At 34.2% G+C, this 18,303-nt stretch overlaps 1 protein-coding gene across 1 annotated transcript in view; it reads right to left on the bottom strand.

Moving 5' to 3' along the window:
- DIAPH2 (diaphanous related formin 2) overlaps positions 1–18,303 on the bottom strand; it is a 796,567-nt gene that overhangs the window by 397,095 nt on the left and 381,169 nt on the right. The window contains exon 22 of the mRNA XM_079124055.1: positions 10,461–10,700. Within this exon, the coding sequence (XP_078980181.1) occupies positions 10,461–10,700 (240 nt within the window). The remainder of the gene's footprint in view (positions 1–10,460; positions 10,701–18,303) is intronic.

Consider the following 18,303-nt stretch of genomic DNA (forward strand, 5'->3'; position numbering starts at 1 on the left):
GACCTTAATCCTGTTTTTCTGTTTACACAATTCTGAAAATCACTCCTGACTGTCTTTACCCTTTCTTTCTTTTCTCTATCTCTCAATCCCTTTGTCTCTGTGTATATCTTTCTCTTACTTCCCAACCACATGATCACACACTGTTTATGACATGGTCTGGCTCTTAATAAATTTTCCTTGGTCTTTCCTGTAAAGTAAAGCTTTCAAAATCTGAATCTCTTTCCTACTGAAAAAGCCACGTGTTTGTATAGGAAAGTAAACTAACTTAGCATAGCCAGTACAAAAGGTAAGTGTGTCTCTCATATATATATATATATATATATATATAGACATGTATATATGTCTATATATATACATATATACATATGTATATATATCTGTATATATGTGCATATATATGTATATATAAATGTATATATAAATGTATATCTGTGCGTATATATGTATATATATAAATGTATATCTGTGTGTATATATGTGAAATACATCTGTGTATATATATCTCTATTCAAATGTATGTTTATTTATTCATATATACCCTACACAGTAGGTGACATATATATGTATGAGGAAGATATAAAAGCATAACTGTAACATATAAATTAAAATCAGCAGCATAGGTTTCACAATATAAATCATTATACTTAAGTGCCTGTTGTGTGTGTACATGTGTGTTTAGGGGCTAAACCATTTTAAAATATGTAATAGAGAAAAATATTTTGAGGAACAAAAGGAGTCTTGGAAGCAGTCAGTGTTGACCAGGAATAGTAATCAAGTCTGCAACAGATAAATTACATTTACAAACTACTGTTCTTCAGATAATTTAAGAAACTGAAATTTTGGGGATATAATGAAGGTTTCCCACAAGCAAAACTACAGTGTTATAAATGTGATAATGTCTAAACAGATGTAATCAAATCCTGATAAAACAAGCAAGTGTTACTTTAAAAGTTTTAGCTAATTTGCAGCAGTGAATGTAAAAAATCTTTAAATAAGCTCATGGGACTTCTATATTTTTAGATGCAAGGAAAAGAATAAAGGTGTAAGTTCCTTTGTTTTAGGGCTCAGATTGCCAAAAAAGATATTCTGAGAGACATACTCTTTCATAACTATAGCAATTTGAAGAAGTACAACTACAAAGTTGGTTAACATGATCCTGTGGTTAACATGATCATGTAGCTTTTCTCCTGCTGGGGATGGCTTATTACAAAGTTAGTCTATTCTCCCATCTCAATTTCTTAACGTGGGCTACAGAGAGTAAGAATAATAACTTAGTCAGGCATGGTGGCAGATGCCTGTAATCACAGCAACTCAGGAGGCTGAGGCAGGAGGATAACAAGTTGGAGGTCATGCTTAGCAACTTAGCAAAACCCTGTCTCAAAATAAAAAGCGATGGGGTTGTAGAGGCAGAATGGGGAGAAGGGAGGGAGAGAGAGAAGCAAGCTAGAGATGCAGAGACAGAAAGACACCTATGAAGACAGAGGTAAGCACTACTTTGACCAATTGTACAAAAGTACACTATAGTATAAAGGTAAGGAGACCAAACTGGGTACCCTGCATTTTAGGAGTGGGAAAAAGCTGATTTTCTAATTGAAGAACCTTCAAAGCACGCAGTACTATATTCACAGGATTACAAAATCAAGGAGACATGATCAGTGGTCTCCAACTTTTACAGGGTAGCCTTTTAAAATTAGATAAACTCAGAAAAAGCAGCCTGTGTCCATTCAGATTTTCAATGGCATGGAGTATATCAGAGGTGAGGACTTTGGACTGGATGTCTGAACTCAGATTTATTACTGGAGAAATTACTGAAGCAATCTCCTGCACCCTGGGTACTAGGGATTGAACCCAAGGATGCTCTATCACTGAGTTCATCACTGTCCCTTTACATTTTTCATTTTGAGACAGGGTCTTGCTAAGTACCTGTGGCTGGCCTTGATTATAAGACCCTCCTGCTTCAGGCTCTGAGTAGCTGGGATTACAGGCATCAGTCACCATGTCTCACATAATGCAATCTTTCACTATCAACATTTGCCTATGAATGTAAAACATTATGCACAGATTAACAATAAGTACTTCAGGATCTATAAGGAGTAACAACATATGGAAATAAAAGACCTTACAGACAACTATTTTTTTCCTTAAAAAACAAAAATTAGTGTTCTATAAACTTGGACACTTCTGGACTTATTGTCTAAAGTAATATTAATGTTTGCTGCCTTAGAATTATAAATTTTGGTGCGTTGATTTACACAAGGAACCATAAGAAACAAAAAGCTATGGCACAATTATAAAAGCTGACTCTAGAATGTCACTATTGGCATAATACCACAATGCAATATTCATCTTTAAGTTTAAGAAACTATTCAGTGGTTCTCAATGATGAGAGTCCAGTAAGCACAATACAATAAAATACAATGGACTTAAATAAAGGTCAAACATCATATAAGTCGAACAAAGGAAAATATTTAAAATTAAGAATGATATCCTGTCCTTGTGTCATTCTATAGTACTTAGTTATTTCAAAGGTCTAAATTGGTGAATGTTCTTGTCTCAATGCAATATAATGAGGTACAGACAGATCCTTAAATTGAAATGTTTGTGTCCATTGGCCATGAATTATGAACAAATGCTACAGTGTGCCACTAAATTATATGCTGACATTTTAAATGCAAAGTATCATGAATGAACTCCTTTACATTTTGCTGTAGCATAAGATCATATATCACTGATTATGAAACAGTGACTTGGATGGATCACCAAATGAAAACTATTTGCTGCAAACAGCCCCATGGAAAGGAAAGTTTAAAGGATCCAAAGGGAGAAGAAGGAATTTGGAAAGAGGATCTAATATTTCACCTCTCTCCACACTTGGTCATGAGCCTAATCTTCCCTTCCATAGATTTTTTTCAAAGCTAAATTTTAAACCTCAAGTTTCTTCTTAACAGTCAGTCAGTCACATCTCCCCCATATTCAAATAATGCTAAACACTGACAGGAAAAAAGTATATTTCAGTGAAGTCAAATAGTCAGCACAAATGCCAAAAATAATAGGATCCACTGAAGTATTTGTTAGAGTCCCAGGAGAAGCTGGATCCTAACTCTGCCTTTGTCACCGAGTGATCACTGGTGAGCCATCTCTCTGAAGAGCAGATTCACATTTGTAAATTTTGAGCCTAGCACTCAACATTGCCTATATAAAATTGATATACTCAGAGAACTTATTCAACACCAGGGGATAGATGTTAAAAAAAATGCATATAAATATACACACACACACACACACACACATATATATATATATATATATATATATATATATATATATACACAAACATACACATGTGGGCTTTATTGCTTAGATACATTAAAATCTATTATAGGAAGAGAAACTTTCTACTAATATACCTACAATTACTTCCAGCTGAATTTAAAAAGATAAATTCCAAGTTTCATAAGCTTCCAGAGAGCCATGAAAATCCACATGAGATTTTTTTTTTTTTTTTTTCCCACTTTCAGAACTCTGTAAGTGGCAGAGTTGGTTCTGTGAAGCTTTGTGAAATGACTCAAGTATGACCAAACATTCAGTTATAATGCAATGAGAGGCAGGGTGCAGCACTGTTTTGGATACAGAAAACCCACATTTAAGTCCTAACTTAGACACATTCTAGCTTTCCAATATTGGAAATATTATATAACCTCATTAGGATTTAGTATTCTAATTTGCAAAATGGGGTTAATAATACTTAACCTCCTTGTGAACAAGGAAAGCACTTCATAAACTGTAAAACACAAGCAACTAAAAGTGTAGATTCTTGACCAGGATTTACTGATATTTGTAAGATTCTTTTTCAGAAAATCCTAAGGTGTTTATTTTCTAAAATATCTTTGTTTTTAAATTAATACTCTCATATTAAAGTAGGTATTAACTTGTGTTTGAAGGTGCAACACTTATGTGGCTTTATAGCAAACAATACATTTTTATGTCTTTATATACGAACCATAACAAAATGTTATAATTACATATTCAAAAGTTTTGCTGGTAAAAATGTGCCCTATATAACTGAGAGAAACAAAATTCTTTCACTTTAAAAAAAAAAGTTAACATTTATGCTGAAAATTAACAACAGACTTTAATTTCATCAAATTGCATGGATTTCACTCAGCTGTCATTTATTGAGGGTTTCCTACATAATAGACACTTGGGATATAATGTAGAATAAAGTATCCCCCCAAATTTGATGAGTTCTGAATCTTGAGTAGGGGAACAAAAAATAAAAAGGGTATAAGCCCTATGTGAGGACACAGCAACAAAGTGGTTATCTGCAACCCGAGGAGGGAGGCCTCACCTGAAACCACCTTGATCTTAGACCTCAAGTCTCCCAAACTTTGAAAAGATAAATTTCTACTGTACAAGCCATGTACTCTGTGGTATTCTATTATGGCAGCCTCAGATGACCAAAACACTTACGCTCACTTTTTGAGCATAAGTTTTCTTACTGTAGAATGAAAAGGCTAGACTAGATATCTTCTTATGCTAAAATTCTAAGTTTGTATGGACAGAATCTACATCTTTTCAGCTAAAAATGATCATCAGACAATGTGAAATTACTGGAGTATCTGTATGTGACATTTTTTCTTAAGTCTTTGCAGATTTTCTCTTGGATTATATATTTCCAAATTTTACTGCTATAGACAGCAGTCATTTTTGTTTCATTCTTCTTTTGGGGGAGACCATGGATTGAACCCACAGGCACTTAACCACTGAGCCACATTCCAGCATTTTTTGTAGTTTATTGAGAGACAGGGTCTCGCTAAATTGCTGAGGGTTGGTTTTGAACTTAAGAAACATTGGGATTACAGGTGGGCACCATCACACCCAGTCATTTTTCTCTACAAATCATTTTTTTCTGGTAAGTAATCTTCCATTTCACAATGGAAGTAAACATTTTACTTCCCTTCTTACAAGTTGTATGGTGGGGCAATGGATGTACCCTTATATATTTGGGGTGATGCCTATAATACTCTGCTACTAATACCATGAGATGGCCTTTAAGTTATATATCCTATACTTGTTACTGGCACTCTATGTAAATGGTGAATGTTAAAGTATAGAAAATTACATTATTAGGCTAATCTTGACAACTTAAATATATCTAAAATTTTTTTTCCATAGTGAACCTACATGTTTTCCTTTGAGTTTTTCCACGATATATTTCACATCTGCATGTAAGCAAGATTGCATAAGATTTTGGTGTGTCATACATGTGAAAGAATGGACATTTTTTTAAGCTGTCTATTTTATCTCAACTCCCTAAGGTCTCCCTCCCAGTAATGGGAACAAAGCCCTTAAAGCTGTTCCAGGAAACAGCCCCAAACAGAGAGTAAAAGAGTAAATTGAGCCAGATAGCCAGATAGTGCTCAGACAGTAAGATTACCAGAAACTATTGACCAGAATCTACGGCCTGTTGTAAAACATTGTGAAACATGTTGTATGTTATCAGCCAACTCAGACCCCCTTTGGAATTTCCCAGCGGCTTTGTTCCCCTTTTTTCCTTTTTTTCCCTTTCATGTGCGACCCCTCCCGATGTGTGGTTTCTGCCTTTATAAACTTGTAAGATTTTCTGCTAGGGACTCGACTCCTCGACTCCTGCGTGAGTCACGAGTTGGGTCCCAGCGCGCTGGAATAAAAGCCTCTTGCGGTTTGCATCAAGTGACGCCTCCTGTGGTTGATTGGGGTGGCTGTTGATCCGTGGGACAGAGTTGGGATTTCCTTTTTGGGGGTCCTACACATGTTTGTGTCTTTGTAAGTAGAATGACTAGAAAGTCAAAATATTAGTGAAAGAGAGTTTTTGAAGGTTCTGGCCAGAATACTAAACAAAGATTTTAGCTTTTTAAAGTTATTAAGGGGGCTGAAAATGATTTTACAAAAAATAGCCAAGATATTCAAAGTAGTATACGAAAGACTAAAAATTTTACAACTTGCTTACCCATGTGATTACTTGTTTCCAACATGAACTCAATATTCCCGGCAGTGTGGTTTTCTAATTAATTATCATATACATCATGATCACTCCTAGTTGTGTATCATCTTAAAAAGAATTAGCATTTGTATAACGTTACAGTGTATTCTATCATACCTCATTTTATTTGACCTGAAAACAACCTCGTGAAAATAAACAGGGGTCAGCGCATTTCCTCATGTACAGATGAAGGAATAGATTCGTAGAGTGTGAGAACCTTAGCCATAAAAGTTTGGCTGATAATTGGCAAAGTAGAAACTAAAATGTACTTAGTTTTTAAGTCCATGGCATTCTCCTCTTGGGTACAGCTATGGCTTGTCTTCCTATACCCTAATCCTTTCTACTCTTCAAGATCTTTCTATTTCAATTTTACACCACCCAAGCACCAAAGATTTCTCTTTCCTCTGAACTCCTAATCTGAGCAGACATTAATTTTGGCAGTGATTGACAGTGAATGCTGTGATGTCACATGATATTTTCTCTATATATTTCTTGGCTACTCAATTGTACTACAGCTGTAAGGCCCCCAAAAAGGAAACCCCAACTCTGTCCCATGGATCGACAGCAACCCCAATCAACCGCAGGAGGCGTCACTTGATGCAAACCGCAAGAGGTGTTTATTCCAGCGCGCTGGGACCCAACTTGTGACTCACGCAGGAGTCGAGTCCGGAGCAAAAAATCTTGTAGGTTTATAAAGGCAGAGAACACACATCGGGAGGGGTCGTCGCACATGAAAGGGAAAAGGGGAACAAAGCTGCCGGGAAATTTCAAAGGGGGTCTGGGTTTGCTGATAACATACAACATGTTTCACAATGTTTTACAACAGGGTGTAGATTCTGGTGTCTTAACTGCCTGAATACTATCTTGCTCCAATTACTCTTTTACTCTCTGTTTGGGGCTGTTTCCTGGAACAGTGTTAAGGGCTTTGTTCCCGTCACTGGGAGGGAGACCTGAGGGAGTTGAGATAAAATAGCTTAAAAAAATGTCCATTGTTTCACAGCTTCTTGATGTTTCTATGTGTCTTTTGTACTGTCTGCATGCCACTGGTATATAGACCCATCGGTTTTGTTTTGTCTTTGTGTGTTTGTGCCTGCATGATACTCCCTCAACTTTGGCATCCCAATCTTTGGCAAGAGCATTCTTTAGGTCTGCCATAACAGGTAGTCTTGGTAGTACTGTCACTCAAGGATCTTTGTTTTCCCCTTAGAGAAGCAACAATTCTTTAATCCATTCTAGGTTAATCAGTTTAATTACAATCTTAATGAACAGGGAAAGGAGGAAAAAAAATGGTTGGAGCTGATACATTCCAAAGGCAACATCCTTAAAAGACTTTCCTTCATTCCTGAATTCTCTAAGCTGCCACAACTGCATTTTTTTTTTTTTTTTTTTTTTTGCAGGGGGGGTTTGAACTCAGGGGCACTCAATCACTGGGCCACATCCCCAGTGCTATTTTGTATTTTATTTAGAGACAGGGTCTAACTGACTTGCTTAGTGCCTTGCAGTTCCTGAGGCTGGCTTTGAACTCATGGTCCTCCTGCTTCAGCCTCTATAGCCACTGGGATTATAGGAGGTACCAGCACGCCTGGCTGGTATTCTTTTTAAAGTCCAATTTCTTTAGCTTTTCCCCAGCTACTGGCTGAACTACCGGATATCCTTACAATAACTTCTATGTTTTGCCTCAATCAAGCTGAGGCACTTTCTGTTGTATGCAAAGATCCTTATCTGAAATACCTCAAAGCTTAGCACTTAGGGAGTGCTCAGTATTTTTAAATGTTTTGTTCTTATGCAGATTATATATGCTATTACATCCTGAAAACAAAAATAACAAATGTCCCTGAAGTACAGCTTTGCTATTGGTTAGAATTTTAATAACCAACACGCAAGTACAGGCCAAGCTAACATTGGGAAATCATCTTCATTGAAATGATTTTTATTACAGTTCAGCACACTGGTTTGGTGACTCACAAAATGATAATTCACTGCTGAAATTAACAAAGCATTTTGTGGTGAGGGTAGTACTTAGAGTAATGATACCCTTTAGTGTTATTTAACATTTTGGTTAACCCATCTGTTTGCCTTTTCTTCCCAAATATCATAGCAGCCAATTGTGACCCTCTGAATTTTTTATATTATGTTACTCTTAAGATATATCTGATAAGTTTAACTGTTTATATCAGGACTCCTTTTAAAAAAGGTAAATATTTTAATGTACTTTTTAGCTTCTTGTAAAAAGGCAGTTGATTACACTTTCAAAATTACTGAGAAAGGAAATTAACATTAGAAAAGTTTAGGTGAGTAAATAATACACAGGGAATTCTCCCTGATATTTTGTAAAGAAATGAAAAATCAACCGAGTAATCTTTTATGATATAAGTGAAATTTAATAGCAATTCTAGTTGATCATATATCAGTAGTTAGTTAATTCTATTTTGTACCCATAACAGACCTAAGCCCTTTCTAGGTACTTGAGTAAATTTCTGTCATATTAGATATTTACATCGGCTCAAAATCTGCTGTATTCTAGGAACATCATTTTAATTGTAGAAATTATGGGAATGACATGCTTGTATATGATATATTGCTTCATTACTGACAACTATTTCTCTTTAAGCACATAACAGTAGGTAAAAATTCTACTGAAAAAAAGTGGGAGGGGAAATATTTTAAAACCTTCACTTCTTTCTCTTTTAGAACACCTATTACTACATGATAGTATTCCCCACAAGATTATTTTTTATTTTATTTGAAGTTGGCAAAAATCTTTGTGCTGAATCCTTTGAGCATACCTCTAGTGATAGATGTCAGATCAGCGTTGTGTGGAAGAACTTTTATTTGACATGTAGATGACAGGAAGAAGCCTCTCTCCCACATATAAGATGTAACTAAAATCCTTCTGTGAGATTAATGTAATCTTTTGTTCCTATGCATAAAGGACTTATTCATTCTTGTTTGAAAGAAATCAGTTCATGTAATTAATTTGAATAGGGTAAAATTAAGACACTTGATAATAAAGAGATGTATTTGTTCATATTAGAATAGTTCAAAATCTTTTAATGAGTTAAATGTGAAATAGATATTTAATATAAATTTCTAATATTATTTTTATAATCATTAACCAAGATCATTTTAGATTTACTCACTATGCATTTGAAATACACTGTAACCAAACTGCACCTTGGTAAGAGATGACTTCATTAGTATCAGGCAATATGGTGTAAGACATAATGAGAAAGCATTAAAGAGTTTTATCTCATAAACCCAGCTATCATTTATTCTAATTTATTATGAGCATTGCCTAATTCCATGCTGGTATTATCAAATAATTCTGCACATCCTTAACTATCACAAGAAATAAAAACTTTTTCTTCACAAACGTTGGCATTTCCAAATGATCTCTATTTTTTTTTCATACACTACTCATAAATATACCAGGAACAAATGGATAAAAATCCATTACATTTCTAATTATCTATAAATGTTATTGTTTGTGTCTATCTTTGTTAGAATTACCAGGATCAAATCCTTTTTGACAGATATTAAAATATCAATCTGTTGATACTAATGCAAATCTAATGTATGAACACAAAAGAAATTCATATCCATTCCTAGGGATTCTTGATATAATGTACTTCAAGAACTAACCAAAATTCTGCAATGTTTTCAGATGAGAGAGGAAAGAAAAAGTGAAAGATGGTGAGATGTCAAAGACGGATTGCTTGTTTTCAGATTTATTTTCATCTCTAGCTTGCTTCCAGGCCTTCACCCCTGAGTCTGTTCAGTTTTCTCTGTGTAAAAGACAGATCTTTTCCTTGACCAAGGTGCTTTGCCCCAGCCTCAAAATGGACACATGCAATCACTTTGGGGCTTCTCTGTTTCTTTGTTTACTTTTCACAAAAATTTGGCCTGAAAAATAATACTATGAAATTGCCCAATCAAAACAGTGAAGATGAATATCACTTGATTTTTTAATCTTTGAAGGTAATGCACACAAAAACCAATGTAAGCCCAGTGATAACAACACTATTCAAATATAGTGTTATTTTCTTAGAGTAGAAAAAGTGAAGTATATTCAAAAAGAAATTTCTGACCATTTTCCTCATTAAATTTAGTTTCTCAAATACTTTTTGGAAAGACACAAAATAAGGATAAATAGATTAGAATACAATGTTGTATCTGTATTACAACAGTATTTTTTGGTCTATAAACTTCAGTAAAAATCAGCAAGAGTTAAGTACTGTACTACCAAAGAATTCACAATCTTTTGTATTTTACTGTAATAATATTTTTTAAAAAATTATTTGTTTTTGAGATAGAATTCATATACCATAAATTTCACTCTTAATGCATGTAACTTTGCAGATATTCAGTATTTATATCTAGTAACCTTCACATCTATAAGATTATTATCATAAGTTAGCATTGCAAAATGCCATCTTACCTTACAAAGGAAGTTGATCTTAAATCCCAAAGACTGGGCATTTCTTGAGCCTGAGTTCATGTAGTTTCCAACCAACAGAACTAACTCTAAAAGTCTATTAAAGCTTTCACTTTTCTTCACTTCTTCACAAGCAAGAGTTACTGCTATGATGCTTGGTTTGATGTTGTTTACGTGTTCTTCAAACGTGAGCTTGAAAAGAATGCTATTGAGACGAGGCCGTAACATTTTCACTGAGCTCATCTGTAAGATAAGGAATACTCTATGAGAACATACATTGAAAGCCTGTTATTTTATCTCTTTAGTGGGGAAAATTTCATAGACAATATTGTAAAAGCTCTACATAAAGCAAATTCTCCCTGGGTTTTTGAAAATATTATTTTTGTTTGCTTTAAACATTCCAAAGGAAAATTGCAGTGAAGTTTCAAAAGCAGTTGGTTATTCACTTTTAAACAAGTAAATCATTCTGATAGCTTTAATAAAATATTATTGAAGTTGAACAGTTGCTATATGTAAACTGCATAATCATTAGCTATCTATAGCATTCAAGCTGCCAAAATCTGTCCCTCAGGTGAACTAGGGAAATTTATAAATAGGAAATTGAGTTGAGTGAATAGTTGGGCCTTAGATAAAAGATGTACATGATGACAGAAAATATAAGTGGAACATTTCCTAAGAAATTACCTATTACTATGCTGTTTGAAATCAGAGAACCAGCTCTGATTGAGCATTTAATAATTTTTAAATGTAAGATTTCTATTCATAAAATACATTAAATATTTATATATGTTCTAAAGAATTTCACCTATTTGACAGATATTGATATTAAATAATTAGATTATGATAAAAATCACATGAACTTACTTTCGAGTACATTATTCAAGAATTCTATGTTGGTTTTCTTCAAAACAGTTCAACTTTAGTTTTAATTACTTGCTTCAGAGTATTGGTGCACATTCTAAATTCCCTCTGGCATAGCTCCTATGTTAATAATTATTTTTAGTTTTTAACTTCCTATAGCTCCAAATTATTTAACTAGTTTCCATTTACAAACAAATTCTGGAAGAGAGGTCGGTGGAGAGTAGACACATATAAACATTTATCTACATACGCACAATGAAAAGAAATCATTAACCATCTAATTATATATTTTTTATATTTATAGCTTATTTTCTTAAATACAAATTCTGAGCACAGATTAGGCACAGCAAATACCTGAAAATAATTTGACAACATAAATGAAAGTCTTTAAACTGCAAAGTATCTTCAAAAGCAAGTAGATAAACTACAGTATTTAATGAAAGCTTCACTGTAGAGGGAAGATAAATGGATATATATATATATATATGGATATATATATATATATATATACATGTGTGTGTGTATGCACATGTGTGTGCATGTGTCAATAAACAACCTAGAACTGAAGTCATGAGAAATAGGTAGAGAGAGAATGGTTTAAGAAAAATATTATGGGTTAGGCATATATAATCATTACAACTAGGGACAGAAATATGGACCAAAGTATCTGAAGATTTCATGTAAAGGCCAAAAAATTGGAAGTTAATCACATCAAAGGGTATGTATCTGTAAATAATAAAATCTTTTTGTATAGGAATCTAAAATTCTATATATATTTTGCTATCTTCATTTCTGTCTCTACCATTGTCTCCAAATCCCTCTCCATTTTATTTTTCATTTCATTTCACTAATAAATGGCCATTACTAGAAAAAACCATGTTTCATATCATTTTATATGTTTAGGTAATAGTTTGCTAGACTCCTTGATGGCTAAAAAAGTCAAGCATCTACTTGATCAGATGCTAATCGCTATGGAAGTGTTCTGACCCATGCTTGTTATGGGTTGTAGGGACTCATTTCACCAAGGTGCCTTTGGTCCTAGATCAACAAGGAACATAAGCCTGCCTTAGTTGTAAAGGAGCTTTTAGTCTTGCTTCTGTTTTAATACCACATGTCTTCATTTATATTATCATCCTTATTGTGCTTTGTGTTTCAGTCCTTGGCCTACAAACTCAGAGTATGAATTTGATCTTTATTTTTTAATATTAGCTCCTACTGCAACAACATGACCAAAACTATAATAAGGACAGTAACAGTAATAATGGTAAGTAACATTTATTGAGCACTTTATTATAGGCATTCTTCTACATATGTATGATATATGCTCTAATTTGTTATGGTTTGGATATGAGGTGTCCCTGAAAAGCTCATGTGTGAGACAATGCGAGAATATTCAGAGGAAAAATGATCATATTATAAGAGGGAGAATGGAATCAGATATGGATTAATAGGGTGGTAACTGCTGGAAGGTGGAGTATGGTTGGAAGTAACTGGGATGTGCCTTAGGGGTTTTTATTTTATCCCTGGTGAGCAAAGCTCTCTCTGTGTTTCCTAGTTGCCATATCCTGAGCTACGTTCCTCTGTTGTGCCTTTCTGCCATGATGATCTACCTTACCTTGGGTCCAGAGTTATGGAGTCTGCCAAACTACTAAAACCATGCTTTCCTCCTCTATGTTGTTCTTTCAGTTCTTTGGGTCACAGTGATGAAAATATTGACTAAAACTTAATTGATTTGATTCAGAAAATAATACTAGGAGAAAGTTATTATTATTATGATCTTCATTCTAAAGATGAGGAAATGTCAAATTGTATGTTGGAGAACTAGAGGTTTGAACATAAACATTTGTGCTATGGAAGCCAAGCTCAACCACTACATCACACTGCCCCTTAAGTCTTATTAGGAACAGTAAATATCATTGGATGAACAAGAGAGCAGCAGGGAGACCATCAATAAGGTATCAAAATGGCTTGAGAAACAGGTATTAAGTTAGGACTATGGCAATAGGAAGAGAAAGGACTGAATTGATACAAGAGACAAAATTAAGGAAAAATCAATGGGACCTAGCAACTGACCATTTATGGAAGAAGGAAGTCAAAGATGGCTCCAAGGTTTTAAGTTTGCTCTGAGGTAGAACAATGTGGGCATTAATGAAGGCAGAAGGTGGGGCTGCTTTGATATGGTTTATTGTTTGGCTTTTGTTTTGTTTCAGAGAATGAGGGCACATGAATTCCCTTCCCAAGATCTGCTCCATTAAAGAACCAGGGACTAAGTCAACATGGGTAGGAGAGTGCAGCTTAATAGCAATTTCAATCAAACATGATTGAATTCAGACACTCCCATGTTGTCTGACTGCCTAATTTTCAGGCCTTCAGTTTCTTCATCTATCAAACAGGGAAATTCACATAAAGCAGCTTTGTTTTGATGAACAGACAGAAGCCAAATAAATGGTCTATACATATTACTTCCTTCCTTTTCACATCTCAGTCTCTAGAGGGAAGCTTAAGTAAAAGGTATTAGCTCCACTAATGAAATATATTGCTCATTTGTTACCAAAAAAAAAATTATAATCACATGTGAAATTGGTTGAACATTTTCTCTGATGCCAAGCAGCGTATCTTACTACAAACCGCAACACTATACTTTCCATTATCAACATAGTAAATCTTGGAGTAACATTCAAATCATAGTAAACATGACATCATTTAATACCAATCCTCACCAATATTTTCAACTGAAGAATTTGATAGAATTATCCCTCATTTTCTAGGCTTCTTTTCGAGTTCAAATTTTACATACTTGAAGGTTAGATTACTAAAATAGAAAGGTTCTCACTGATCCCTCCAGCCTTTCTCCCTCTAAACCCTCTCCTAAATGGTAAAATGATATATCTCTGATAGGGATATAATAATGCTTTATTGCCATAGTAAGTTTTTTTTATAATATTACATTTGGTAGTATTATGATTATTATATCTGGTAGAATTTAGAAATATATTCCTGGAGTTTAGGAGAAGATAAGTATTGGAGTTGGCAGATTTGGGAGCTGAGTAGATGCTATGAGAGACAAGGTCATTGAGAAGAAGAGTGTATAGTGAGAAAAAGTGAAAAGAGACAAAGATTGCACCTTGAGAGGCACCTAGCACAGGATCTTGCATATATTAGACATTCAAATATTTGCTGATTGATTTTAACAGCACTCCTTAGCTGACTAGCCATTTTCCAGATCTTCTCCCAAGAGGCATAGTCAGACTGTCTATTATTAAACAAAATTAAGAGCTGATGGAAATATTTGACTCTCCCCACCAAAATACCTCTGATTATGATGTCAAAAGAGGAATGCAAGGGAATTAACTTTGTTGAACTGCTAGCACTGGATATTAATCTGTCATCAGTTACCCTGATTTTAGGAAGAAGTGGTATACCACAAGGATATCAGAGCTTTTGGATTTGATACAACTTTCTTCATTCATTCCCCTACAACAAGGTTCAATACGTGGCAGATGATAAATATGAGAGGTGATTTAAAAAATAAATTAATGTAAAATGAATGAATAAATAAAGATATTCAATCACAAAAATTAAAACCACAATATCAGCAAACTGCTAGATAAAGAAGATGCACAGTTTGAAGAGGTATAACAGCAAGATAGATAAGGAAGGAGGAGGTACCTTATGCAAGGTCGTTTGCTGCAAGGTGGATCAACCCAAAATACTGCCCAGGACAATTAACCCATATTTGGAAGGCAATATTTTAAAGGATATAGTTTTTTAAAAATATTTTTAGTTGTAGATGGACATGATATCTTTATTTTTTTATGTGGTTCTGAGAATTGAACTCATTGCCTCATATGTGCTAGGCAAGAACTCTACCACTGAGCCACAACCCCAGCTAAGGATAAAGTTTGAGAGAGATTTTTGGCCTAATCTCAGGAGAAAAAAGTCTGCAAAATCCAGATCTATAATATAAGTGGCCATGGAAGAAACAGGAACTTCTGAATTACAGAGATATGAACTTCAACTACATACAGTTGAGTCACTTTCTAGCTCTGCGGCACAGTGTAAGTTCTCTAACATTTTAGTCTTTACTTCCTGATTGGGGAAAATGCTTTCATTAAATAGTCTTTGCAAACTGTAGAAGCACTTAAATGAGATACTATGTGTAATGCTCTGTAACTGTAACAATGTAAGTACTATAAACAAATGGCTATTGTTGTCTTTACCTTCTTTATTTCTTCTCAGAAATTCTCAGTAAGAAGAAAATATGGCCCCTAATTGTTCTCTCAAACCTGAGTGAGGACTAGGGATATAGCTCAGTTCACAGAGTGCTTGCCTGTCAAACAGAAGGCCCTGGGTTCAATCGCCAGCACAAAAAAAAAAAAAAAAAAAAAAAAAAAAAAAAAAACCCAAACAAACAAAAAGCAAAGAAAGTTCCTCTCACCCACGATTTTAAGGAAGGGTGCTTCCAGGGTCCAGTGAAGAACACAGCTCATTATCTTTTAAACACACTATAAATAGTGTGCTGTACTCTGCTAAGCCATAATTAATTCATAATATACGTCTACCATTTGAAATGTTATGATTGAAAATATGTTCTTATAAACTCAAAAGACATGGAGGAGGTGAAGTTATATAGGCACAGCTCTTAACAGAAGCCACAATTCAGTATGCATTGATCATATCAACACAACTTTCACAATCATAAGTGTGCATTTTTATGATCAGACCAGTGTTTGATAGACAACACACAAACTTCCATCAAAAGTTATGGGTATATAAGGGAATATCTTGGACAAAAAGAAAGCATTGAGCTACATCCCCAGCCAATGATACAATTATTAAAAGGCTCATGTCTCATAAAGGCACTTGAGTGCACCTAAGTGATATAAGTAAATAAAACAAAAACTCTACTGAAAAGTGTGTTTGTTTTGCATTGTGGTCCCTGGCAGCATTTTAGTTGAGTGGCATCCTTTGTTTTATAATTCACTGCTTGAAGTGCTGTGGGATGCTGACCAGGGTGTTGTATTATGTAGGGGATTTATTTGTGTTACAAGGTACTTGTCTATCAAATCACATCAAACAACTCTCATTTCTTTAGCTGATCTGCACTATATTAAAAAAAAAAAAGTGCATTGACAGCTTTAGTGAGAGCAGTTACAAGTGGGTTATTTCCCCAAAGAGTTAGACACAGTTTTGTTTATATAATTTGAATTTTATGTACTTCATACCTATACAGATGGTGAATATTGATCTACTACCAAACTACCAAATGAATCCAAAGAAAAAGAAAAAAATTGGCATGAGTGCAAAAATTATGTGTGAATGCACAGGAGATGGCCACATGACACATCTGCAGTCATGTGTCCTTTGGGGTTATTTCTATCACATTTTTTTTGCAATGCTAAGAAACACACCCTTAACAATTATTATACGAAAGCATAATGGAAACTCTAGCTTCTTCAAAATAGAATTTAGAATTCAGTAGAATTAAGAGATAAATTTGGAAGAAATATTCACTCTTGTGACCAACTGTCTACTGAATATATAGAGTAGTTTTGTATCTATGACTATATAAAGGGAATGAAGAAATCTTATTGAAGATGGAAGGATTTGTGTTAGAGAGCAGGTACAACTGCCTATAAAAGTGAGATTCAGAGCAACATTCTGCCTGTAAGCATGGAAATGAAGCAAAGATATTTGTCATTCTCTATTAAGTAATTTTCTAATCTTCTTACAGTCAAAACCCTCGTTGAGGACAGGACCTCTTCTATTCATTGCTGTACTTCCAGAAACAAATCCAGTACCAGGCCTGAACAAATAACCAATACATGTATACCAGCTATAAGTAAATGACAGATATTTGCACATTAGATGTCATGAGAGATGAGGGCCATAGTTAATCTGCAAATTGAAGCTTTGAAAAAATAGTGTTGAAAACTGACGCTACATCAGAAAAATAATGATGTGTTGATACAGAATATTTCCCCAAAGATAGTGATATGTGAGATTATGCATTGACAAATACCTCCTCATCTTTAGTCTGGAACAGAACAAAATAACAACGTCTACCCCAACAGACACTGAAAACTCAGAGAAGAATCACATTAAGAAGTTAAGCAAGAATTTCAAAAATTGCTTCTGAAAACAATGGCTTCACGTCAAGTAAGACCATTAAAACTATTGTGTTGTTATGCTATTGTTTTAGGGGTTAGTTAATGACAAATGGGGAAAAAACAGGAGGGTCAGTTTTTAATTTTTTGAATTTAATGAAAAGCAATCAATTGCAAAACTGAAAAACTACAGACTACTGTGAACATCCAATTTTCAGGTGGTTTTATTTTACCTTATTTTATTGCAAAAGCTAATGAAAATAAATAATTATGTCATGAGAATGGGTTATTATAAAAATTTAATGAAGTGAAAAAGAATATAAATACAGGGATTTGCAAATGAGTCACGGTGAATTTTCTTTTACCTGCTCTCAAAATTACTAAAAGAGCTTTTACTCACATAAGATGAATACACATGTAGAATTAACAGATACCATTCATGTGTACAGAAGGAATGAAAACAGAAACAATCAGGGTACTACATATCAAAACATTGAATACTCTGAATGCAAGCAGATAAGATAAAGAAAAAGATGATTTTTCCAATGAATATGCAAATGAAAAAAGTTTTAATAGTAAAAGAACAGAGGACCTACGATTTTCTACCACACTAAGTGCCTTTGGTGATATATAGGTGAAATTTTTTAAAAAAAGTTTTAAGAATTTCCTTTTCACCTGGTTAAGCTACCATGAATAGAGCTTATAAACTCTTATAAGGCTTTAAAAAATTAAAAGACACAGCGACTTGATAGTTGTTCTTCCAATTACAGGCATAAATCTTTCCTTCCACCTTAAAATGTTTATGTAAAAAAGGGGAAAAAATATTCCATGTGCTGTCAGCAATATCGTGTAATCTGGGCTTTTCATGTCAAAGATTT

The sequence above is a fragment of the Sciurus vulgaris genome (genome assembly GCF_902686455.1).
Source record: "Sciurus vulgaris genome assembly, chromosome: X".
Taxonomy (NCBI): Eukaryota; Metazoa; Chordata; class Mammalia; order Rodentia; family Sciuridae; genus Sciurus; species Sciurus vulgaris.